Consider the following 21,548-nt stretch of genomic DNA (forward strand, 5'->3'; position numbering starts at 1 on the left):
ACGCCACACAAAATGATGAGAGACAGATTGAGACGAGGATAGAGTAGAAATCAGCATCAATTCGGATGTAAAATCAGAGTGAGGAGCCCATATGCGGTCTGGTAGCAGCCAGTGAGCAGGTGTTTGGGTGCGATGAATAGAGAGAGGAGAGTGGGGGATTCTCCCCCCTCCACCATGTGATGACGGTCAGACTGACTGTATCACCGGAGCGATGGTTTTAGTCACTTTCAACAGCAACAAAACGGCAACAGTAGCACTTGACGTAAAGCCGCCACCACAGAACCGGAGCAGCACGGCGCTCAGAACAACGGGACATGAAGTTGGTCCCACATCCAAACAATTTTGGTACCAAACACACAGAATGGAAATAGACTGCAGGCTGGATGGAGTGAGGATGTCGACGGAATATGTCGCCTTGATTCTTCGACTGTAATTTCTAGCAGTCGGTGACAGCATCTCTCTGATTTTGAATTGAAATGCTTTCGGTAAGGAGAGTTATGACAAGAGTGCAGGGTGCCGCATTGCCTGCTCGCTTGGATAGTGTCATGCTTTTATTGTAATTGTAATATTGGTATTTTGGGTGGGGATGGACGATAATGGCTGTCTTACAATTGTGTGGTTAGGCTTTCAACATAGCCAACAACATATTTAGACCCATTTGGGAAGTCATCCACAGCCAGTATTGTGACTGAATTGAGAGCTATAAATATCGACGTATGAAAAGAAACTTGGAAACAGAAGTCAAATGTACGGTACAGGTGGAAACCAAATGGAGCTGTCCAAAAAGTGAATACAGCCTATGTTGCTAGCACCTTCTATCATACTCAGGGAAGCAGGACGATATCTGAAGTCAGGCTTTGATTTTAGGGTCCTGATTGAGAAGGTTCAATAGGCCTGTACGTGACGCATTCATTGTTAACGACTTTTGCCTCTATCTACGGTAACATTTTACCTACCATTCAATATTGGCGGTGGACGTTGAAGCAAGAACGATGACTCACTTACAATCCGGCTTGTCCCCAGAAACACTGGAGAAAGCCAAGGTGGAGTTAAAGGAGAACCCCGACACTGCACATCAGGACATTCAGGAGGTGAGGGACATGATTATCACGCGCCCAGACATTGGCTTTCTTAGGACCGATGATGCTTTCATCCTACGCTTTCTCAGAGCTCGGAAATTTAACCATTTCGAGGCGTTCCGCCTCTTGGCCCAGTATTTTGAGTATCGTCAGCAAAATCTGGATATGTTCAAAAACCTCAAAGCAACCGATCCGGGCATCAAGCAAGCTCTCAAAGACGGATTTCCGGGGGTGTTGACCAACTTGGACAGATATGGCAGGAAAATACTGATTCTCTTCGCTGCTAACTGGGACCAGAGCAGGTAATGTCCGTCTGATATTAGGGAGCTGTCTTTTCAGAACTACTCTAACACCACTTGACAGTTTGCTTGCTGTCGACTATTTATTTTTCACAAATCTGTGTTATTGGATTTGTTAGAGCCTAGTCTTATGAACATAACCGAAACATAATCCCCACAAACTGAACTATGAACCCAAAGGCAATCCCTGTCAGTATCATGGATGTAGGCCAGGAAATGAGAAAAGTTTAGGCTGCACAGGCCAGTAGAAATTATATCATCACCCCACTAGTGAATGTTGAATTTAAGGACTAAATCAGATACAGTCAAATTACTTTATTTCAAAGATTTGACTTTTTGTGATCTCCATAGTCACAATGACAATTACATGAGTCATTTAAAACAGCCTTTTCAGACCTCATGCAATAGCAGGATGTGACGAACAAGCAAAATGCCATCAGGAATGGCCATTAACTTAATCCATAACAGCACTCACACAAGTCAAATTGTCTCTCCAATCTGATTCTCTGTATTACTCTCCTGAATGAAAATGGTAAAGAGTCACCTTCTGTATATAATGCCAAACAAGGGTATGCTGGTTACATTTCATTTTAACTGGAATTAAAATACTAAGATTATTTGGTACATTTGTTATTACGTAATAATTTCACAATAGTCACTTAATGACTACTTTGTCTTATGTTTGTAATCTAGGCTACTTAGAAAAGTCCCTTAATGCTTTTTCTCACGTCTATAGGTATACATTTGTGGACATACTGCGAGCTATTCTGTTGTCGCTGGAGTCCATGATCGAAGATCCAGAGTTACAGGTGAATGGATTTGTCCTGATCATCGACTGGAGCAACTTCACATTCAAGCAAGCCTCCAAACTAACACCGAGTATGCTGAGACTGGCCATAGAAGGTCTACAGGTAACAGTCTCAACATTTTTCTAACCCTTCTCTTTGCTGGGCTCCACATCACTCATATGAAGTTCTTAGCTACTTTTGACACTTGTCTCCATTTACTGAGATTACCCAGATCACTCCTAATTTACATGGGTTTGCTACATTTAATCACCTTAGTCAAGCCTGCCACAGGGATCTTGTCCTCTTGGGATTTTGAATACACCAGACACTTGTCAGGTGCTGCATTTTTGAAGTGCAGATCTCCGTTGTTCTGACGGAAGTATAGCACTACTGTTGCTAGTTTATATGCGTTGAACATTAGAGACAGGCTCTGTTTCAACCCGCTTACCACACATGGTCCTGCATACCTACTGGAGAAGGTGGACACGTCTCGGAATCTTCATGTGAAACTGTTTCTGATCAACTATCTTATCCTTCTCTTGGTTATGTGACAAACTGTTCAAATGTAAAAGCACTTTCACTCAATAATCACTCTTCTGCACTCTCAGAAACGACATTACAATCAAAGACTTGCATAATAAATAAATAATGATATTCATATTTTGATTGCTGGCAGTGTAGGCCTATTCCTTTGACAGCATTCCTTTGACCCTGTTCAATCCTTTCTAATGGAAGAGAAAAATACAAGATCTCTGACCAAGTGCATCCTTTGGTAGCTGGCCAACTAAAATATAAATATGATGTGGAGCCTAAGCCTATAGCCTAACAACAAAATGCATACAGACATTTTTCTGAACGTCCTTGTGAATGTCAGCCAATTCCTCTTGTAACCCATTATTCAAATTCCAGTGTATGAAAAGTTTAGATAGGCTAGCCGTGTAGCTGTGTATAATGTACCATGTAGAGCATAGGCAGTTACCATCAGAGAGGTTTGTTGACTGAATATCAATGGAGGACCATGACGAGGCCGTTGCACATTCCATTGCTTCTCCAGACACAGAATAGACTGTGAATAATTGATCACTGCTATTAGTATCTCAGTCTCCCAATGTGCCCGCTACCAAATCATGCGGGAACACACTTGAATGGAAAACAAAAGAAAACACACAGAAACATTGTATAACTAATGGAATCAGCCACATTTTCTTCCCTGTCTGAGTCGGAGACTGAAAAGCCCCAACTGAATCTGTTTCCATTCAATCGAGTTTATACTTTATCTACAGTAATTCATATATGTTCATCAGCTCTACAATAGTGGGTACTTCACAAGGTATATAGGATATTATTACATGGTATGTTATACCACTATGGATTTTCCACCTCAGACACAATATGTGACCCCTCTCCTCATAATGCTAACGCCAGAGAGAAACGCTTCTCCTATTGTAATCAATAGTGGTGACACCCTATCTGTGAGCCCACTTGACACTGAGCACTGCGACTATCTCTGGGTGTTGCGGCCCCCTGGTGGGTTTTGTAATGACTTTAAGGGTCTCATATGTGTGCCAGCACACCTCATGTGTCACTATGCCTGTCATTAAGGGCAGAAGCACTTTCAACATTAGGGTTTCATCCTCAGCTGAGGTTAACACTCGTTGCCTGTATGGTTATTGATTTTTGAAAAGAACAAGACATGTCAAGATGTTGTTTTTTCATATTATGTTGTGAAGGACCTGTAGTAGCTGATGATCTATCCATCTTACATATCATTGGTACTTGTACCAGGTGCAGCTCACTGTTCGCTGCCCACCAGTGTGTGTGTGTGTGTGTGTGTGTTGCTATGTGTGTGTATTTGCGTGCGTGCGTGTGTGCGTACATGTGTGATCTTCAGGATCTTGGTTCAGGTTGTTTATCATTTCCTGCCAGTACATTTGCTATTGCACATGGGTGATGTGTTCAGAATACCATGAAGAATTTCAACACTACTGACAACAATGAAAACTGTTTAACACTACCACGGGCAACAATAAAAAAACACTCTGCCGGCAGTTTCTTTACAGAGACTTTGGAAGATTCTGAAGCTGAACAGAGAAATGAAAATTCAAAGAAAATCTGAAGATAGTCCATAAGGATATTTCAACTGTGTGGTAATTGAGTTCCTTATTCCCGAACTGACTGTCACATCTATTGTAGTTGGAATGGCTAATACAGAGAGCACAAACTCCAGTAGAGATTTCATTGTGTATTGGCAAAAGAGGCGAAAGAAATTAATACTTGTTCAGAGCGCAGATATTCTTGGCAAATCAATTCCAAGAAAAACAAATGCTTGGAATGAGTAGAACACATCATGCTGGCCTTGGTTTCCCCAAGCTATACTTTGTTATCTTAGAGCCTCTGTTGTTTCCTTTTGCTCCCTCTCTCTCTGTCTTACCGATGCCTTTTGTCCCTATCAGTCTAGAGAAATAACTTGTGTTCAGCAGCCAATCACAATAGATCAGTCCTCCCCATCCCACCCCACACTGAGTTTCCGTGGCAACCTGTCCATCCGCCATGCTATGTACTCTCCAGATGGGTTGTGCTGCTAGATGAGAGAAAAACACTTCTGCCATTCTCCCTCAGTGTGGGTGATGATGTGTACATTGTTTCTGTGGGTTTTAGACAGAATGGGGGATGAATCTATTTTTCAACCTGTTTACATTAAAGGTCCAATGCAGCTGTTTTTTTATATATATCTCAATATCAAATCATATCTGGGTAAAAATTAAGTAACTTAGTGTGATTGAGTTCAATTAAAATGGTCAAAAAGATTTAAAAAAATAGCTTCTTAGCAAATAGCAATTTCTGTCTGGGAGTGTGGAGGGGAAAATGGAAAACTAGCTGTTATTGGCAGAGAGGTTTGGAACTGTCTTTCTGATTGGTCTATTAACTAATTTACCACCTGGTGATGTCACCAGTCAGGCCAAAACTCAATTCCACCAAAACAGGCTGTGATTTCAGGCATTCTTTTCAAACAGCTCTTACACTAAAATGACGTGATCATTTTCACAATTTCACAGTATTATTCAAACCGCATAGTGTGCAAATATATATAAAACACAGGGAAATCACGTTTTTGACTGCACTGAGCCTTTAACCTAATTCTGCAGATGTAGGGCTGTAGTCAGTCCCTCTGTCGATTTGGCCTGTTTCTCCATAATTATGTAACATGGTGCAATGGTGCTAAGGTGACAGCTTATACCCATTTAGCCAGGCTCAATCCATCAGTTTTAATTATATATGAGGGCAACACATTTTTCAAAAGCTCTTGTCCAACAAGATTTAATGTGGCCAAATTCTCATTACTTTTAATAATGATAGTAGGACATTGTTACTGAAATAATTGGAACTGCGAGAGGTTCATGCTTGGAGCTATCTTCAGAGCTCTGTTTATTAGCACTCTATAAAGTATTCATACTGCACTGACATTTCTTTCTAATACGTAGAAAGATGGATTTCACAAATGTGTTTTTTTTCTGCATATGGCTAATAGACTTGTTTCAGTAGTAGGAGACACGGCTGTTTTGTGCTTTGAGGCCCGACATTATATGCTGTTCTGTCTGAGTATTGGGATTAGGAAAGTCCTTTTGTGAAGTGATGTAGTATAAATAGGTTTGATGGCTTTATGCTTGAGAATGAAAGTGCTGGATAATTTGATGGACTATTTTGACCACAAGGTTTATTCAAAAAAAAATTGTTGCTGGGATTTAACTTGGTGCTCTTCTACACACTGTAGCTACTGTACACATTATGTGTAGGTAGTACTGCAGGGAGAAAAACATTTTCCTAGGCAAATGCTTCTTACAATCCACTGAGAAAAAAAAAGAAGACACGTTTTTTGTATTGGTCAGTATTCTCAGCCATCTCAGTGTTTCTGTATTGTTTGGATGGAAGCTATGAAGGTTTGATTCATCCATAGGCAGTAATGTCATTACAGATCGATAAAATACCCACTGAGCTTTGAAGGGGTTAAACAAAGTGTCCGTCCTTTTCTACTGAAGTGGTGAAAAGACCAACAGAAGAACACTGACCGGATCCTAATGCCATTCTATGAATACCTCATTGAGCTCTGATGTACTGTATCCCATCGATTGCATGTTTTATTAAGCCCACCCAAAGGATGGATGAGTTGAAAGCAGTAAACCGCTCAACATGGTTCTCCAAGCTTGTCGATAACACATGGATTTTACCCTCCCTCAGTCAAGTTTGGACTTTTATCGAGGGCAAGAAGTTTGTATAATATTCACAGATTTGCTCCGTTAACACATTTAGTGTGATTCAGAAGAAGATAACCTTTCCTCATGAGAGGTCAGGGATTATTCAATGCTGTGATCAATAGTGCATTACACACATGTATCAAGTCCAAACAAAGTACTCCCTCCATCTGGCTGTCTGACTGTGAATCTCCCATCTGGATGTTCAGCTCCACTGGCTCCTATCCCACAGCCCCATCCAGGAGACTCTCGGCTGGCTCAGGAAACAGCAGCAGACATACCTGGGACCGACTGGCAGAGGAATACGAATTGTTAGTCTGCTTGCCTCAGATTCCGATTCTCTCTGGAGTTGTGTTGTTGTTTCTACTGCAGCAGAACTGTGCTGGTCTGGTCTGCAACAGGATTGGACTAGCCAATGAATGGCGCTTCATCCCTCACTCGCACTGCTAAGTAAAGCAGGCTGTATCTGGCTAATGCCGATAAAGTGTCTCCTGATATTGACGTGACCTATCGTTTGTGACTGCGTCTCTCTTCTGTCTCTCCTTTCTCCTCTCTATTACCATGGCTAAATGTGTTAATTCCAGGGTGTATCTCTTCAAAGAAAGCAGAGAATGTGCAATGGTTTTGTCATTTTAAATTTACTTAACGTGGCTCTCAATCAAAAGCCTTCCCCGAGGATAATGCTGCTGCTTACTGTAATCTGCTTTTAAACTAGTGCACACGAAGAGGTCTGATTCCGGTAAAGAGATATAACAAAGTAGCATCTTCACTTCAGGCTACGTTTCCTTTTTAAAAAGGGCTCTGCTATATGTACGTTTTATTTTTTCATTTTCACCGCAGGATGAGTTCACTCATCCTTTATCAATGACTCCTGACAGGAGCAGAGCAGAATTTAGAGAGCTCGTCAAGACAGGAAAAGATGGGCTCATCAGCTTCTAAAAAAAGAACGGGGAGACTTGAGAGCCGCATGCCGTAATGTTCAACATCGACAGTAGTGGAAGAAGCCCAGATTGAAAAATCAAATAAGATTGACATATTATAGGCTATCAGTGGCGTTTTTAGCATGCAAATCTTGTTTTTTGGGGGGCTCAAAACAGGTGGGGCTCTGCCAAGATCAAATGATAGTCACTGTTGCAATCGGCTAATCAGCATGTTTTGGTAGACAAATAACATGTCATCAGTGTATACCGTTGACTCCTTGTGGAACAACGCAGTTTGTAAGCTCCTCATTCTGGGACTTTGACAGTATGTGTTCATCAGTGTTCACTTATGAGTGTGACAGCTTGGCTTTATAGGCTTCTATTGCCATAAATGGCTCTTTGCAATGCAAGGGAATGTCCCATCAGCAATCTCTGCCTGAACCTCAGCTCTAGTCTCGAGCTTTAGTTGCTTGGGAAAATCTGCGATGTAGCATCAGGAAACTTCTAGATATCCAACAAAAGGACATCAGGAGGCTAAGCTGTGACATCACAGCCCCCAAGAGATCAAAGCAATGACATGTGTCTATTAACTAATATGTCCAAACATAAGCTAAATAAGCTAATAAATCAATTGGAATGATCTTGTGATAAAAGAGCTTTGGAGCCCTGCAAAATGGCCCATGTACGCCAATGTCCATCTGTTCATGTTCCGCGCTGCTGGCCTCAGATGATGTTTGGATGTCATCTGCCTTTTTAGCTAATCAGTTTCAAGTTTCAAGTTTAACCTATAGGAGTCTAAGCCCTGTCTGAGCCAGAGGAAGGGGCTGTATATTTTTATTTTTATTTGTTTATTTAGATTTGTTTAACACTTTTTTGGTTACTACTTGATTCCATATGTGTTATTTCATAGTTTTGTTGTCTTCACTATTATTCTACAATGTAGAAAATAGTAAAAATAAAGAAAAGCCCTTGAATGAGTAGGTGTGTCCAAACTTTCGACTGCTACTGTACGTGTTTGTGAGAGTCTCACCTTTCCACAGAGGGGTCATATTAGTGTGCAGCCCAAACTGTTTGGACGCTACAGACAGAAGTTGGCAGATTGGCTGTACTGACTTCAGACAATTCTCAAGAAGCTTGTGGTGGTCATAGAGCAAAACTGTGAATACCATCGTGTTTGTGAGAGTCTCGTCTTTCTTCGAGGGGCCGTAATAGTATTATAGGCCAAACCGTTCGGATGCTCCAGACAATCTCACAAACACCACTCTAGCTCTGTCACCTTTCATCGCAGATGCGGAAGTGCGAAGTCGGCAGATGTGGTGGATTGAGACGCATCCAATGCAGATATCTCTAGCTTAAACTGATGGATGTTATGGGGATTTTTTTATTATGCCAATTAGATTCCCGTGTATGCGGGCATCCATCTTAGGTGGCTAATGTCACTTGAAACGGATCAGCTAAAAAAGGCAGATGACATCCAAACATCTGAGGCCAACAGCATAGAACATGAACAGATGATCACAGTTGAGCTTCATGCTCTCACATTTTTGGAGGTTGTCCTCCCCAAATTAAGCAGCAGCAGAAGTATCTTGTAGTTTGAATAAATAAATACATGAGGGCGGAGGTGGTTTCTTTTCTTCCCCCTTCCCCCTTTCTCACTCCCCCACTAGGGGTACAGATCAATCCACTTCCACTACCAACAACCAGAGGAGGAAGACAGAGCGTCCATCATGTATTCTGATTTGTGTTTCATGTATAATGCAGATGGCGCCTTCATCCTAGTCAAAGCTGTCGGATGGATCACAAAGCAGGAGGGACGAATATTAGGGTAGGCTGATGCTGCTCTCAGGAACATACTCCAGGCTGAGGCAGCCTGGGAGATTTGGCCGGGTGAGGCGACTCGGACCTCTGCCCTGTTCCTGTCCACTGTCAGCTGTCTCTGTTCGTTGGTGTCAGATCTTGTGCCAGAAAACTGTGAGCGGCTCCGCTGGTGCCAGACTCTGGACCGCCCGGTGTCCTTGCAGCCAGGCCAAGGGACGCTAACCCAGCTGTTCAGCATCACCGTGGCGACAGAGGCTGTCCATTTCTGAGACGGAAAGAGGCCTTAAAGCTCAGTTCTGTCATCTTTGCCATCAAAGTACATGACTCTTTTCTCTCTCAGACACATGGTAGCCCCACTGAAGGTGATGACGAGTATCCTGAACAAACAATGGACTCTTAACACCCTGATCCCTGGGATCACAGTGCCTGTTTGTAAAAGGTTTAAGGTGTAAGGACTACATGTGCACATGAAGCCAATACTGTCCTGTTTTAAAAAAGAACAGCCATCTGCTTATCTGCAAACTTTCAAAAAATCCATATGCTTAGCCAAGAGGCAAGATCTATCTCCCACGGCAAGAACATCCTCTGGCACTTCAACTTGTTGTCTGAAAGTGTGATAGAAAGAATTAGTATCCCCTGTATCTGTATTGTGATATGAGTTGATTGCCGTGCTTAGTCAGTGGAGGTGTACGTTCTGCTCGGTAGAAAGGTACAGCAAGGCTTGCGTTAATGAAGAATTAACAGCGTGGGAGGGAAAAACTCCATAATGACAGTCATGTCTGTGATCTTAAATGTCGAGCCTGATGAATATGGATGAATAACGGACAGATTTAAGCGGGAGAGCTGCAGTAAGCTAGCGACACCATCATTAACTACCTTCATTAGCTAATTAGAATGATACAGGTCACCATTACACCAGTCTTAAACCTCAGTAAAGTCTTCAGAACAGATGGAAACCACACTTATATGAAACTGAGCCATTACCAACTCGTTAAATGTTATGTGAGACTATTGTATATTTTGAGCGTTCCAGGTGATTTCCCGCTCCAGCGGGCCCTGTGTGGCCAGAGTTTCCCCCAGGCTGTGTCACTAGGTTACATGGTGTACTCTGGGTGTTCCTCCTGTGTCCACCTCACAGACAATCCCCTAAATCATCAGATTACTCATTTACATAAATGTTTCTCCAGGGATCCAGTTCTGGTGCTCGCCAGCCAACCCTGTTATATCAGGATATAATCTCAGCATACTCCCTGTGTCCAAATTTTGACATAGAGATTAGACCGTTATGAGAATAGTGTCCAACCTATGAGAAATGCCCTGGCTGCCAGTCTCCAACCTGCATGGCAATGCAACATTGCCCAGAAGACAACAGCACTGAACAATTCAATGTTAATTCAATATACAGTAGCTAGTCAAATAAATGGACTGGGTGATTTTCGATGAGCAACATTAACATAATCCCAATATGCAAACCCATCAAGATGATGGAAAAGGGAATGGGAAAATCACTTGATGATGTTCAATTTACATTCTACATAACAATGTTCAAATCCACTCTCATTAAAACATACTCTCCTCTGACATACTGTTATTTGAATAGAATAAAATTAACAAATCAAAATAGGATTAAGTTAGTAACCATACCAACAGGCAGAATAATGAGTGTATTTGTGTTCTTTGTTGCCCACAGGACAGCTTCCCTGCCAGGTTCGGAGGAATCCATTTTGTGAACCAGCCTTGGTACATCCACGCCCTTTACACCGTCATACGCCCCTTTCTGAAGGACAAGACGAGGAAACGGGTAGGAGGAGAGTTTGTTGTTGCGGGAACATAATGAAAAATATTTTCGACAGAGACCACCGGGTCAACTGTGCTGCTGTACAGTATAACCAATGAATGTATGTTCAATGTGTTCAGCATCATTTATGGTAGCCTTCTGAATAGCCGTGGTCATATAAACAGTGTTCAGGTCAGCTTTTCACAATGGCGAACCTATCCTCTCTAACATACTGTAGACTTTTGCATGCTGTTAGACTGTATATGCTCATTTATCTATCTGTGTCAATGTTGTGTTGTTGTTTTGTCCGCCCCTCTGCAGATCTTCATGCATGGGAACAACTTGAACAGCCTTCACCAGCTCATGCACCCTGAGATCCTGCCCTCTGAGCTGGGTGGGATGATGCCACCCTACGACATGGGCACCTGGGCCCGCACCCTTCTGGACCACGCCTATGACGAGGAGACCGAGTATTGCCCCGAGTCCTACAGCCTGTCTGTCAAAGACCTGGAGAAAGACCTGTCTCCCAAAGCCATGAAGAGGTCCGTCTAGACTCATGTTATTCGCGTGTGTCAATGTGATAGATTGTGTGTTGTTGTCTTCATACGAGATACAAGTAGAGGTGTCTTCTAAGAAACGGACAGGTTAGTCTGTCAGATATGTCATAGCTGATGCGTTTTCTTCCAGGTAATAACCACAGAAGCAGGGCAGAAATTGGACATAACTAGGGATTCCTAGATCTATAAGATACATGGAAAACACATGATTGATTTTCTACAGTAGGAGTAATTCAATTGCACAACACGGGAGTACAGAGCACAGATATCTATATTCTGGTTTGTGTGTTGGGTGCTAAAGGCCTCTCACCAACATTATTCAGGGGGTAGACATAAGCATAGGAAATGGTATACTTGGATATTATAATATGTATTCACTGTTCAAAATGCGAAACTTATTCAGAGAAATTGTTCTCAGTGTTTCATTCAGGTGAGTGGTTTAGTTTCTGAAATCCTCCATGGCAGATAGTTTTGTATGTTTTATAGAAATAATAAATTAGGCATGGTGACTTTAGTTTGCTTTCGTGACAGTCCCTTGTCTCGGTGAGTTTCTTCAGGGCTGTCTCTCTCCACTTACTGGCTCATGAAATGAGCATTAGGCAAAATAGATTAATATGATGCTCTGATCTGCACTCAATGGAGTGCGCTAGCTACCTTCTGGAGCATGAACAGAAGTGATGGAGTTTTACCTTCGGCAATAAGCTCAGTTCCACTCCTGCTGCCACACACAACCCTCTGACTGAACCTGTATAGACATATGACATTGTCATGAAGGCCTTCTTTCCTTGAGAATATTAGGTTATCCAATGTCCTTTTGTCCTTTTTTTTCCAAGAGCCATGTCAATTTGTTGTTTGTGTGTGTATGACTGAAGGAGAGAAAGTACATGCTCTTTCCCCATGCATAGCACAGTATCCTTAGTAAAAAAGAAAATGTTTTGGTTCAGCAGATTTTTATCAGTGAAATGTACTGTCAATGACATTTCTGCTTACCAAGACAATACACTGACGCAGCAGTCAAAGCAATGAGAGATAAGGTACTGTATGGGATTTTCATAAAAGCATTTAATAATGTATTTTTTCCTATTGTTACCTAAGCCCTCTTTTACCCTGATCTGGCCTGAATCTGTGACAGAAGCATTTGATTGGTGTATCATAGCATCTTGGTCAGGGGCCTGATATATGGTGAACGTAATGCTGTAAATCACCTGCAGCCATATGATCTGAAGTGACTTATTTTAGTCAGGGCTTTCAGGTCCCCACTTTACGCTGCGATTTATACGCTCCACAAAGGTCAAGCCAACATTGTCTTATCCATTACTTGATTAAAAAATAGCAAAATTGGCTATGAGTCACTGTTGGAGAACCATATGCTATGAATGATGAGCCGCTGTATCATGGCCACCCCATAATGACACAGCCATACTGAACTGTATGACTGTGATGTGTGTGTGTGAGTGGTGGACTGACTCCGAGGCAGATCTGTTTTACGTCACTGTTCACTGCTGCAGTAATTACATAGGTCCCCACTAGCAGCAGTAGCTTTATGAACTTCTAAATGTTAAGCTCACTGAGGCTGACAGGATCCTACTAGTTACTATTCCAAAGGCCATTTGAGCCCCTGTGTAAATACTGTGCAATCATCTCTATTATTTTGTTTGTGGGTGTTTTTTTGCCACAGGTGATTGAAGCTCTGGTTGTTTTCTTAGTAATCCTCATCAGTCATATGAATGTTTATCTGTCACGGCAGACACAGGAGACCAGACTTCTGCATGAGGAATCAATGCTCCTGTTCCCCCAAAAGCAGCTTAGGTTTCTATTGGAGAAATACATCAGAAATAGGTTAGAGCAGTGTCTGAGGGTGACATTTTGTGATCAAATGACCTTTTCGGGCTCATGTAACTATACAAGACAACAACAATTGTAGGGGAAGAGCATTTTTAATGTTTCGTTTGCACGTGCACGTGTGTGTACGTTTTAGTGTTTTTGGGTATTGCACGTGACCCGAGGCCTCCTAAAACAATTTGTGCTGGAGGGATTTTGGGATGCATTTATGAAACCAATCGTCTATGACCTTGTATGATTCCTTTGTATGCTACCTGCTCTGCAGGATGCAAGGGTTCTCTGGTGCTTGCACCTTTGCATCCCACTCCTTTGTACTAGGTGAGAAGTCCTCAGTGATAGTGCTTCAATGAACACAGGCCTCTCTGATGCCAGTCATCTTTTATTCATATCCACAGGTCCCAGTCGGTGGTGGAGCCCGGAGTGCTTAAACGGCCAGAAAAAGTGAAGAGCGAGGAGGAGAACATGCAGCCGCTGCTCTCGCTGGACTAAAGTACGGCTCGACAACACATGCAGACCAAGAAACATCGCCCTCAGACAGAAAGACAGACAGAGGGGAGAGAATTCCCATGCTCCCTCAAACAAACAAAAGAACACAGAGACATAACGATGCGAGGGAAGAGATTGGAGCAGGAGGAGAACCTCTTCTAGCATCATAAAGATGGGCAAAGACGGCATTTTGAGAGATATTTCTAAAAACAAAAAGGGAAGAGAAGCTAATGGTGGAGGTCCAAATTTTATTGTCAAGTGCCAATTCAAAACTGTAAATACACTTCTGATCTAAACACTAGGGGGATGGTGGAGTCATTGTGACAGGAAAACATGCAAAGACTGCTGTTAATATTCTGTATGTGCTTCTCGTGAAATGTTTTGTGAAAAAAGTGGTACCATAGGAGGTTGATGGGAAATCACGCTTAAAGGGGATTGGAGGCTGGGGGCTTTTGGTACAGTATTTAACATTTCCAAACCGGCAAGTGCAGCTCGGGATTTGTTCTAATAATGTTTTTATTTTTACATTTAACCTTTATTTAACTAGGCAAGTCAGTTAAGAACAAATTCTTATTTACAATGAAGGCCTACCGGGGATCAGTGGGTTAACTGCCAGTAACCACGAAAACATGACAAATGTCTCGTATTTTGAAAGGATTTAGTATCAGCTATTGGTTCAGCTCAGAAGAGGTAACAGTGTTGTCGCTGTGTCATGTGATTCCAAAAATGTGTTTCTATTCAAGGATTATCTTGAAACGATCTGTTTCAATAGGAGAGATGTCGCCCACTACAGCACACACCTACTTGAAAACCAATTTAGATACACTATTTAAAAGATATAGATATTATTTTCTCATATCTTATTTTAGGATGCTGGAAGTTAAGATACAGTATACTGTATACTTATTTATATATGATATCAAGCTTTTGTGATGGCTGCAGGGATACAGTCAGTTTATGCCACTGTGTGATCTTCCGTTGCTCGCTCCTTTGTTTCTCCTTGCATGGCGGTGAAGCTCGAGGCAGTGTTCAGCTCTGGAGCCTCTGAGCCCTGACACAGTGCTGCCTTCCTGCTATGGCACTAACATGGATTCACTCTGGCGTGGCTGCTTGGCTGCCCAGAACTAGGCCAGACAGATCGACAGTCCTAATACCCAGTGATCACACGGTCCAGGCAATATCATCTCCAGCTCGATGACTGAGGGACTCAGCTGCTGCAGACCCAGGAACCTCTTTGTTTTTTTTGGTGAAGTGAGGGCGCCGTAACAGCTTGTCAGTGTTACCCAGTCTGTCTGTAGCGGCCGTTAGGTAGCGATGTGTGAGAGGCGTTGCAATAACCCGATAGCTGAACAATGGTATTGTTATCTGAAGCCTCATTGATCGGATGCTGCTGTCTGTGTGTTTCACCCTGGTTTAAAGTGTTTCATGTTTTTGTGTGATGTTCATCAGTATTTTAAGGCATCCATGACTCGTTTGTCCTGTGCACTTTTCAGATCATCCTACATTACAGAAAGATGATACAACAACAGCAGAAACCTTTTGAGGTTTGAACACACGTTTGAGAATTGAATATGTTTAGCATTTGTAATATTCTTCCAACTATTTTCATGTATGCAGACTTGCCATTTCATCCAAAGCCCCCCTTTGACAAAACAACGTCTTTATTGTATAATGCTTTACTTCATCCATGGCTTGAAGGTACAGTAACGACTTCTTATGACAGTTAATAATTGTTCATGAATTGAATGCATATTATTGCTTTGAGTTAATCCTTTGGTTTCATGTTTCCATGTCAATTTGATTGTATATACACTACCGTTCAAAAGTTTGGGGTCACTTAGAAATCTCCTTGTTTTTGAAAGAAAAGCAATTTTTTTTCCATTAACATAACATCAAATTGATCCGAAATACAGTGTAGACATTGTTAATGCTGTAAATGACTATTGTAGCTGGAAACGGCAGATTTGTTATGGAATATCTACATAGGCGTACAGAGGCCCATTATCAGCAACCATCACTCCTGTGTTCCAATGGCACGTTGTGTTAGCTAATCCAAGTTTATCATTTTAAAAGTCTAATTGATAATTAGAAAACCCTTTTGAAATGATGTTAGCACAGCTGAAAACTGTTGTGCTGATTAAAGAAGCACTTTCTTCTGAAACTGATCAGTCTATTCTTGTTCTGAGAAATGAAGGCTATTCCATGCGAGAAATTGCCAAGAAACTGAATATTACTTATTACTTCCCTCACAGAACAGCGCAAACTGTCTCTAACCAGAATAGAAAGAGGAGTGGGAGGCCCCAGTGCACAACTGAGCAAGAGAACAAGTACATCAGAGTGTCTAGTTTGAGAAACAGACGCCTCACAAGTCCTCAACTGGCAGCTTCATTAAATAGTACCCGCAAAACACCAGTCTCAACGTCAACATGAAAAGGCAACTCCGCGATGCTGGTTTTGCAGAGTTGCAAAGAAAAAGCCATATTTCAGACTGGACAATAAAAATAAAAGATTAAGATGGGCAAAAGAACACAGACACTGGACAGAGGAACTTGGATTAGCTAACACACCGTGCCATTGGAACACAGGAGTGATGGTTGCTGATAATGGGCCTCTGTACGCCTATGTAGATATTCCATAAAAAAATCTGCGGTTTCCAGCTACAATAGTCATTTACAACATTAACAATGTCTACAATGTATTTTGGATCAATTTGATGTTATTTTAATGGACAAAAAATTTGCTTTTCTTTCAAAAACAAGGACATTTCTAAGTGACCCCAAACGTTTGAACGGTAGTGTACATGTAGGAACAGATAAGAGAGAAACTCAAATTAGAGGTCTTGTCAAATCACAGATTATTCAAAGCGGACGTGTTGGGAAGAGTGTTTAATGTTTAAATGTCCTTAAAAACAACTTTAAACAACTGAATTAAATTATGTAAATGAATCAAACATGAGAAACCAATAAATATGGACACACAGGTTGGTATCACTCTGCTCTCTTATTTAGCTGTTTTGCACTCCTGTATACTGCATACTATGTTTACGTCGAATGAATATCCTAAAATGGAAAGCCATACTCCTGACGCACACCAATTCCAGCTTGGCAGTAAGGCATAAGAGTGTGATCCAAACAGTGTCAAGACCAAGGTTATGCTGAAGGTGAAACTGACCTTGTATTTATAGGCACTTTTGTTAGACGGACCTCTGCTGTTGAAGTATGAGTGGCAGACCACTGAACTGGATACATTATGATAACAGCAGGTAATTGAGAGACCTTCAAAGTGTTAATTAAGCAGGTCGCATTCAAACGAGAGCACCTTCACTAAACACATGTGTATTGGCAAATTTGCCGATGAATACATGAAAAGCTCTGAAAGATATCAAAAGCTGTCTGATCAGGGTAATTGGTCGAGTGGAAAATTACCTCAGAATACGTCTAGGCCGCGTTTCAGCAAAATACAAGCGGCTGGTGTCTGTGTAGAGAGCTAATATGAGGAATTGTCGCAGCAGAAGGATTTTTCCATCCTTACCTATAAATCAAATCAAATCAAATTGTATTGGTCAGATACACATATTTAGCAGATGTTATTGTGGGTGTAGCGCAACACTTGTGTTCCTAGCTCCAACAGTGCAGTAGTATCTAACAGTGCAGTAGTATCTAACAGTGCGGTAGTATCTAACAGTGCGGTAGTATCTAACAGTGCAGTAGTATCTAACAGTGCGGTAGTATCTAACAGTGCGGTAGTATCTAACAGTGCAGTAGTATCTAACAGTGCAGTAGTATCTAACAGTGCAGTAGTATCTAACAGTGCAGTAGTATCTAACAGTGCGGTAGTATCTAACAGTGCAGTAGTATCTAACAGTGCAGTAGTATCTAACACTGCAGTAGTATCTAACAGTGCGGTAGTATCTAACAGTGCAGTAGTATCTAACAGTGCAGTAGTGTCTAACAGTGCAGTAGTATCTAACACTGCAGTAGTATCTAACAGTGCGGTAGTATCTAACAGTGCGGTAGTATCTAACAGTGCAGTAGTATCTAACAGTGCAGTAGTATCTAACAGTGCAGTAGTATCTAACAGTGCAGTAGTATCTAACAGTGCGGTAGTATCTAACAGTGCAGTAGTATCTAACAGTGCAGTAGTATCTAACACTGCAGTAGTATCTAACAGTGCGGTAGTATCTAACAGTGCAGTAGTATCTAACAGTGCAGTAGTGTCTAACAGTGCAGTAGTATCTAACACTGCAGTAGTATCTAACAGTGCGGTAGTATCTAACAGTGCAGTAGTATCTAACAGTGCAGTAGTATCTAACAGTGCGGTGGTATCTAAAAACGATTCTCAACAATACAAACAAATCTAAAAGTAAAATAATGGATTTAAGAAATATATAAATATTAGATTGAGCAATGTCGGAGTGGCATTGACTAAAATACAGTAGAATAGAATACAGTATATGAGATGAGTAAAGCAGTATGTGAACATTATTTAAACATGATTAAAGTGGCCAGTGATTGCACGTTTATGTATATAGGGCAGCACCCTCTAAGGTGCAGGGTTGCGTAAGCCGGCTAGTGATGGCTATTTAACAGTCTGATGGCCTTAAGATAGAAGCTGTTTTTCAGTCTCACGGTCCCAGTTTTGATGCACCTGTACTGATCACGCCATCTGGATGATAGTGGGGTGAACAGGCTGTGGCTCGAGTGGTTAATGTCCTGGATATTTTTTGGGGCCTTCCTGTGATATTGGGTGCTGTAGATGTCCTGGAGGGAAGGTAGTTTGCCCCCGGTGATGCGTTGGGCAGACCGCACCACCCTCTGGAGAGACCTGCGGATGCGAGCAGTGCAGTTTCTGTACCAGGGGGTGATACAGCCCGACAGGATGCTCTCGATTGTGTATCTGTAAAAGTTTGTCAGGGTTTTAGGTGACACGAAACATTTCTTCAGCCTCCTGAAGTTGAGCCATACTGAGCCACCCTGGGTTTACTGCAGTGTGTGTGAAGAAGAGGACACACCTCAATCCCTTACTGAACACACACAGCAGCAAACCCACAAGCTTTTTGAATTATTCATTGAGAAAGCCATCGTTATTCCCTCCCACATGACCATCACGGTGCAGTCTGTTTGGCTAGTTGGTTCACCCAGTCAGAGGCCCATACTGACTGAGACAACAGACGTGGTGCGATTTATGATTTCACATGGGTTTCTCCACCTTGACTGAGTCTACTGGTCTTCCCCATTGACGTCAATGTATCAATGTAGCACTCTTTGTTCTATAGCTGTGTCACTCTGCTGAGAGTGTGAGGAGCCAGAGGTAGAACCAACAGCTTCCATATTGCCTTACCTTGCCCTGGTCCACTCCCAGACAGTCTCTTATGGAGATTGGAGGTCTAATCCTGGCCTGAGGTGGCCTCTGTGAGCTGCCTGCCTGCCGCCTGCGTGTTTAGGCTGTTGATGCTGGAGGGAGTTGTGTTGTGGAGGATGCTGTGGCCAAATAGGCAGAGATGAATCACACCTCTTTACCTCAGGTCTCTTACTCACCATCACACGCATGAGACTCACCCGCTCTGGAGCAATATTCTCTTTAATGTCTCTGTCTGCACAGTGGTTATACAGGAATTCAAACAACCCCCACAGCATCCTTGATTTCACTCTGTTTTCACCCAAAACTCCACGGTAGCTCCAAACCTAAAACAACAAGTGGTTGTTTTTTTTTGAACATCCCTTGTGTTATTTATTGCAAGAGATGGCATTACCGAGCATGAGGCACATTGTACTAATTTAGTGCTCTGGCTGACCCAGATCCCCTGGCTCATCAGCTGATGATGAGGCCTAGCGTGGCTCTCTCTCTTTGTGGTACCCTGTTACTGTAGCTCAGGGAGCATAGGGACCTCAGAACAAACATCTCTCCTCTGCTTGGATTTGATTTATTTCGCAGCTGCAGAACCATGGAGAATTAAACATTTACAGTAAATAGTGTACTGCTTTTAGGGGACAGAAAACATGCATTAAAGTAACATGGTTTTAGCAGGAAACCCATGTAAGAGAGAGATTGACTCACTGGATTCTATTTTTGTTCCCTGCCCTGTCCTGAGCAGATTCGATCCCATTAGATTTATGAATGGCCCAGGCGTGGGCTGGGCTGACTGACTCATCTTGTTGGGCCAGTTTGGGAGGAGCCTTGAGAGAAAATAGAATGGACGGACCCAATAATCAAATTATACAGTACCACTAAGGTACCTTGGCATACAGTAGCCTCCACTCATACAGTATCTGTGGAACTGACTCAATGTTAACAACAGCACTTATCTGGACTGCATGATATTTAGGCAAACACACCTCAAGTACTCTGTCTTATTTGTAGTTCCCCTCTCAAGCCTGGGAATGGAATATACACCGTCCTGGGAGTCTTAAAGGCTGCATAGCTGGTAAAGTGTCATAAAAACACAGCAGCAATTGATGGAAGCACTCTACAGCAGCACATAAGGTTGCCTGCTTCATAACTGGGGTAAAAAAAAAAGCAATAAAAATGTCAGGTAGGATTATCCCTCTGTTGCAGAAACAGTATTATTGTTGCTGTTTTATTCCCTTAATATTAGTCCCTGTCTATAAGGACTGCTGTTACACAGGGGAAGATGGACATAAGAGGATTGGACCTAAACAACAGTCTTTATAGTCACTGTTGTGCCTAAGTTTCAGATAACTTTGTTGTTGGGTGGCATGACAATGTGCTGTGCAGAATACAACAGTTTAAGGACAGATTACTGAAGATTTGCTAACGCTAGTTAGAAACTGTGCTAACGCTAGTTTGTAAGAGTGCTAACGCTAGTTAGTAAGAGTGCTAACGCTAGTTAGAAACTGTGCTAACGCTAGTTAGTAAGAGTGCTAACGCTAGTTAGCAGCTTCCTTCAAACTGAACACAGATACACAAAAAATGTATCCATGAGTTCATCTGACTCTGGGGAATTAGATAAAAGGGGCCTCATTGCCAAAATCCCGAACTATCCCTTCTATGACTCGAAGGTATTAAAGACATCTATATCTATAATATGAAGTTAGCCCATACCAAAAATAAAACACAAAGACCTTTAAAATGGTAACATGTTTACTCAATTCGTAAAGCTAACATTGCATTGCCATGTGTAGTCCAGAGCCACATTTTGCTTAAAGTACTGTATACTAAAAACTAAACGAGGTTGACAAAAAAAAGTAAAGAGAGCATTGTTCTGAAAACAAAACAAAGAAACAAAAAAATAAGAATTCATATAAATACTGTAATGCTATATAAGTACTGTATTACCAGTTGTTTTATGCTCCATGTACAACATACTTTCAAAATATATTTTGGGGGGGGATTTAAAATAAATAATGTGCTGTTGTTTAAATAAGAGTTTGGACTTGGTTAAAACTGTTCAAAAACTAAAACTACAACATAAGAACAGTATCATTAAACATATCAGTGACATCCTGTTGTGATTAATTGCAGGACAGAGCTACAGCAGAGCAGGGAGAAAGTTTAGCAATAGTCTCACAAAGTAGCAATAGAGCACTGACAAGGTAACCCAGGGTAAAGGGCTATAAAAAAGGAATATCCCAAAATAAAAAATGTCCCTTGTGTATTTTTTTGCAAGAAAATGTATCTAAATTTAAATTAGTCTTTGGGAACATATCTCATATTGTTGCTGTTACATAAGGTGGAGAGTTTGTTTTCCTCTGTGCATGTCAGGAAATCAACA

General features: G+C 41.7%; 1 protein-coding gene and 1 long non-coding RNA gene across 2 annotated transcripts in view; one reads left to right on the top strand and one right to left on the bottom strand.

Moving 5' to 3' along the window:
- LOC139582999 (uncharacterized) overlaps positions 1-1,065 on the bottom strand; it is a 33,036-nt gene extending 31,971 nt beyond the window's left edge. Inside the window, exon 1 of the long non-coding RNA XR_011676465.1 lies at positions 957-1,065. This is a non-coding gene — a long non-coding RNA (uncharacterized lncRNA). The remainder of the gene's footprint in view (positions 1-956) is intronic.
- clvs2 (clavesin 2) lies at positions 993-16,796 on the top strand. Its single transcript, XM_071413570.1, has 5 exons — positions 993-1,381; positions 2,115-2,289; positions 10,845-10,955; positions 11,253-11,473; positions 13,726-16,796. Exons 1-5 carry the CDS (start codon positions 993-995, stop codon positions 13,817-13,819), a joined length of 990 nt encoding a protein of 329 aa, XP_071269671.1. The 3' UTR covers positions 13,820-16,796.
- Positions 16,797-21,548: the final 4,752 nt, after the last annotated feature.

This window comes from Salvelinus alpinus, chromosome 8 (assembly GCF_045679555.1).
Source record: "Salvelinus alpinus chromosome 8, SLU_Salpinus.1, whole genome shotgun sequence".
NCBI classification, from domain to species: Eukaryota; Metazoa; Chordata; class Actinopteri; order Salmoniformes; family Salmonidae; genus Salvelinus; species Salvelinus alpinus.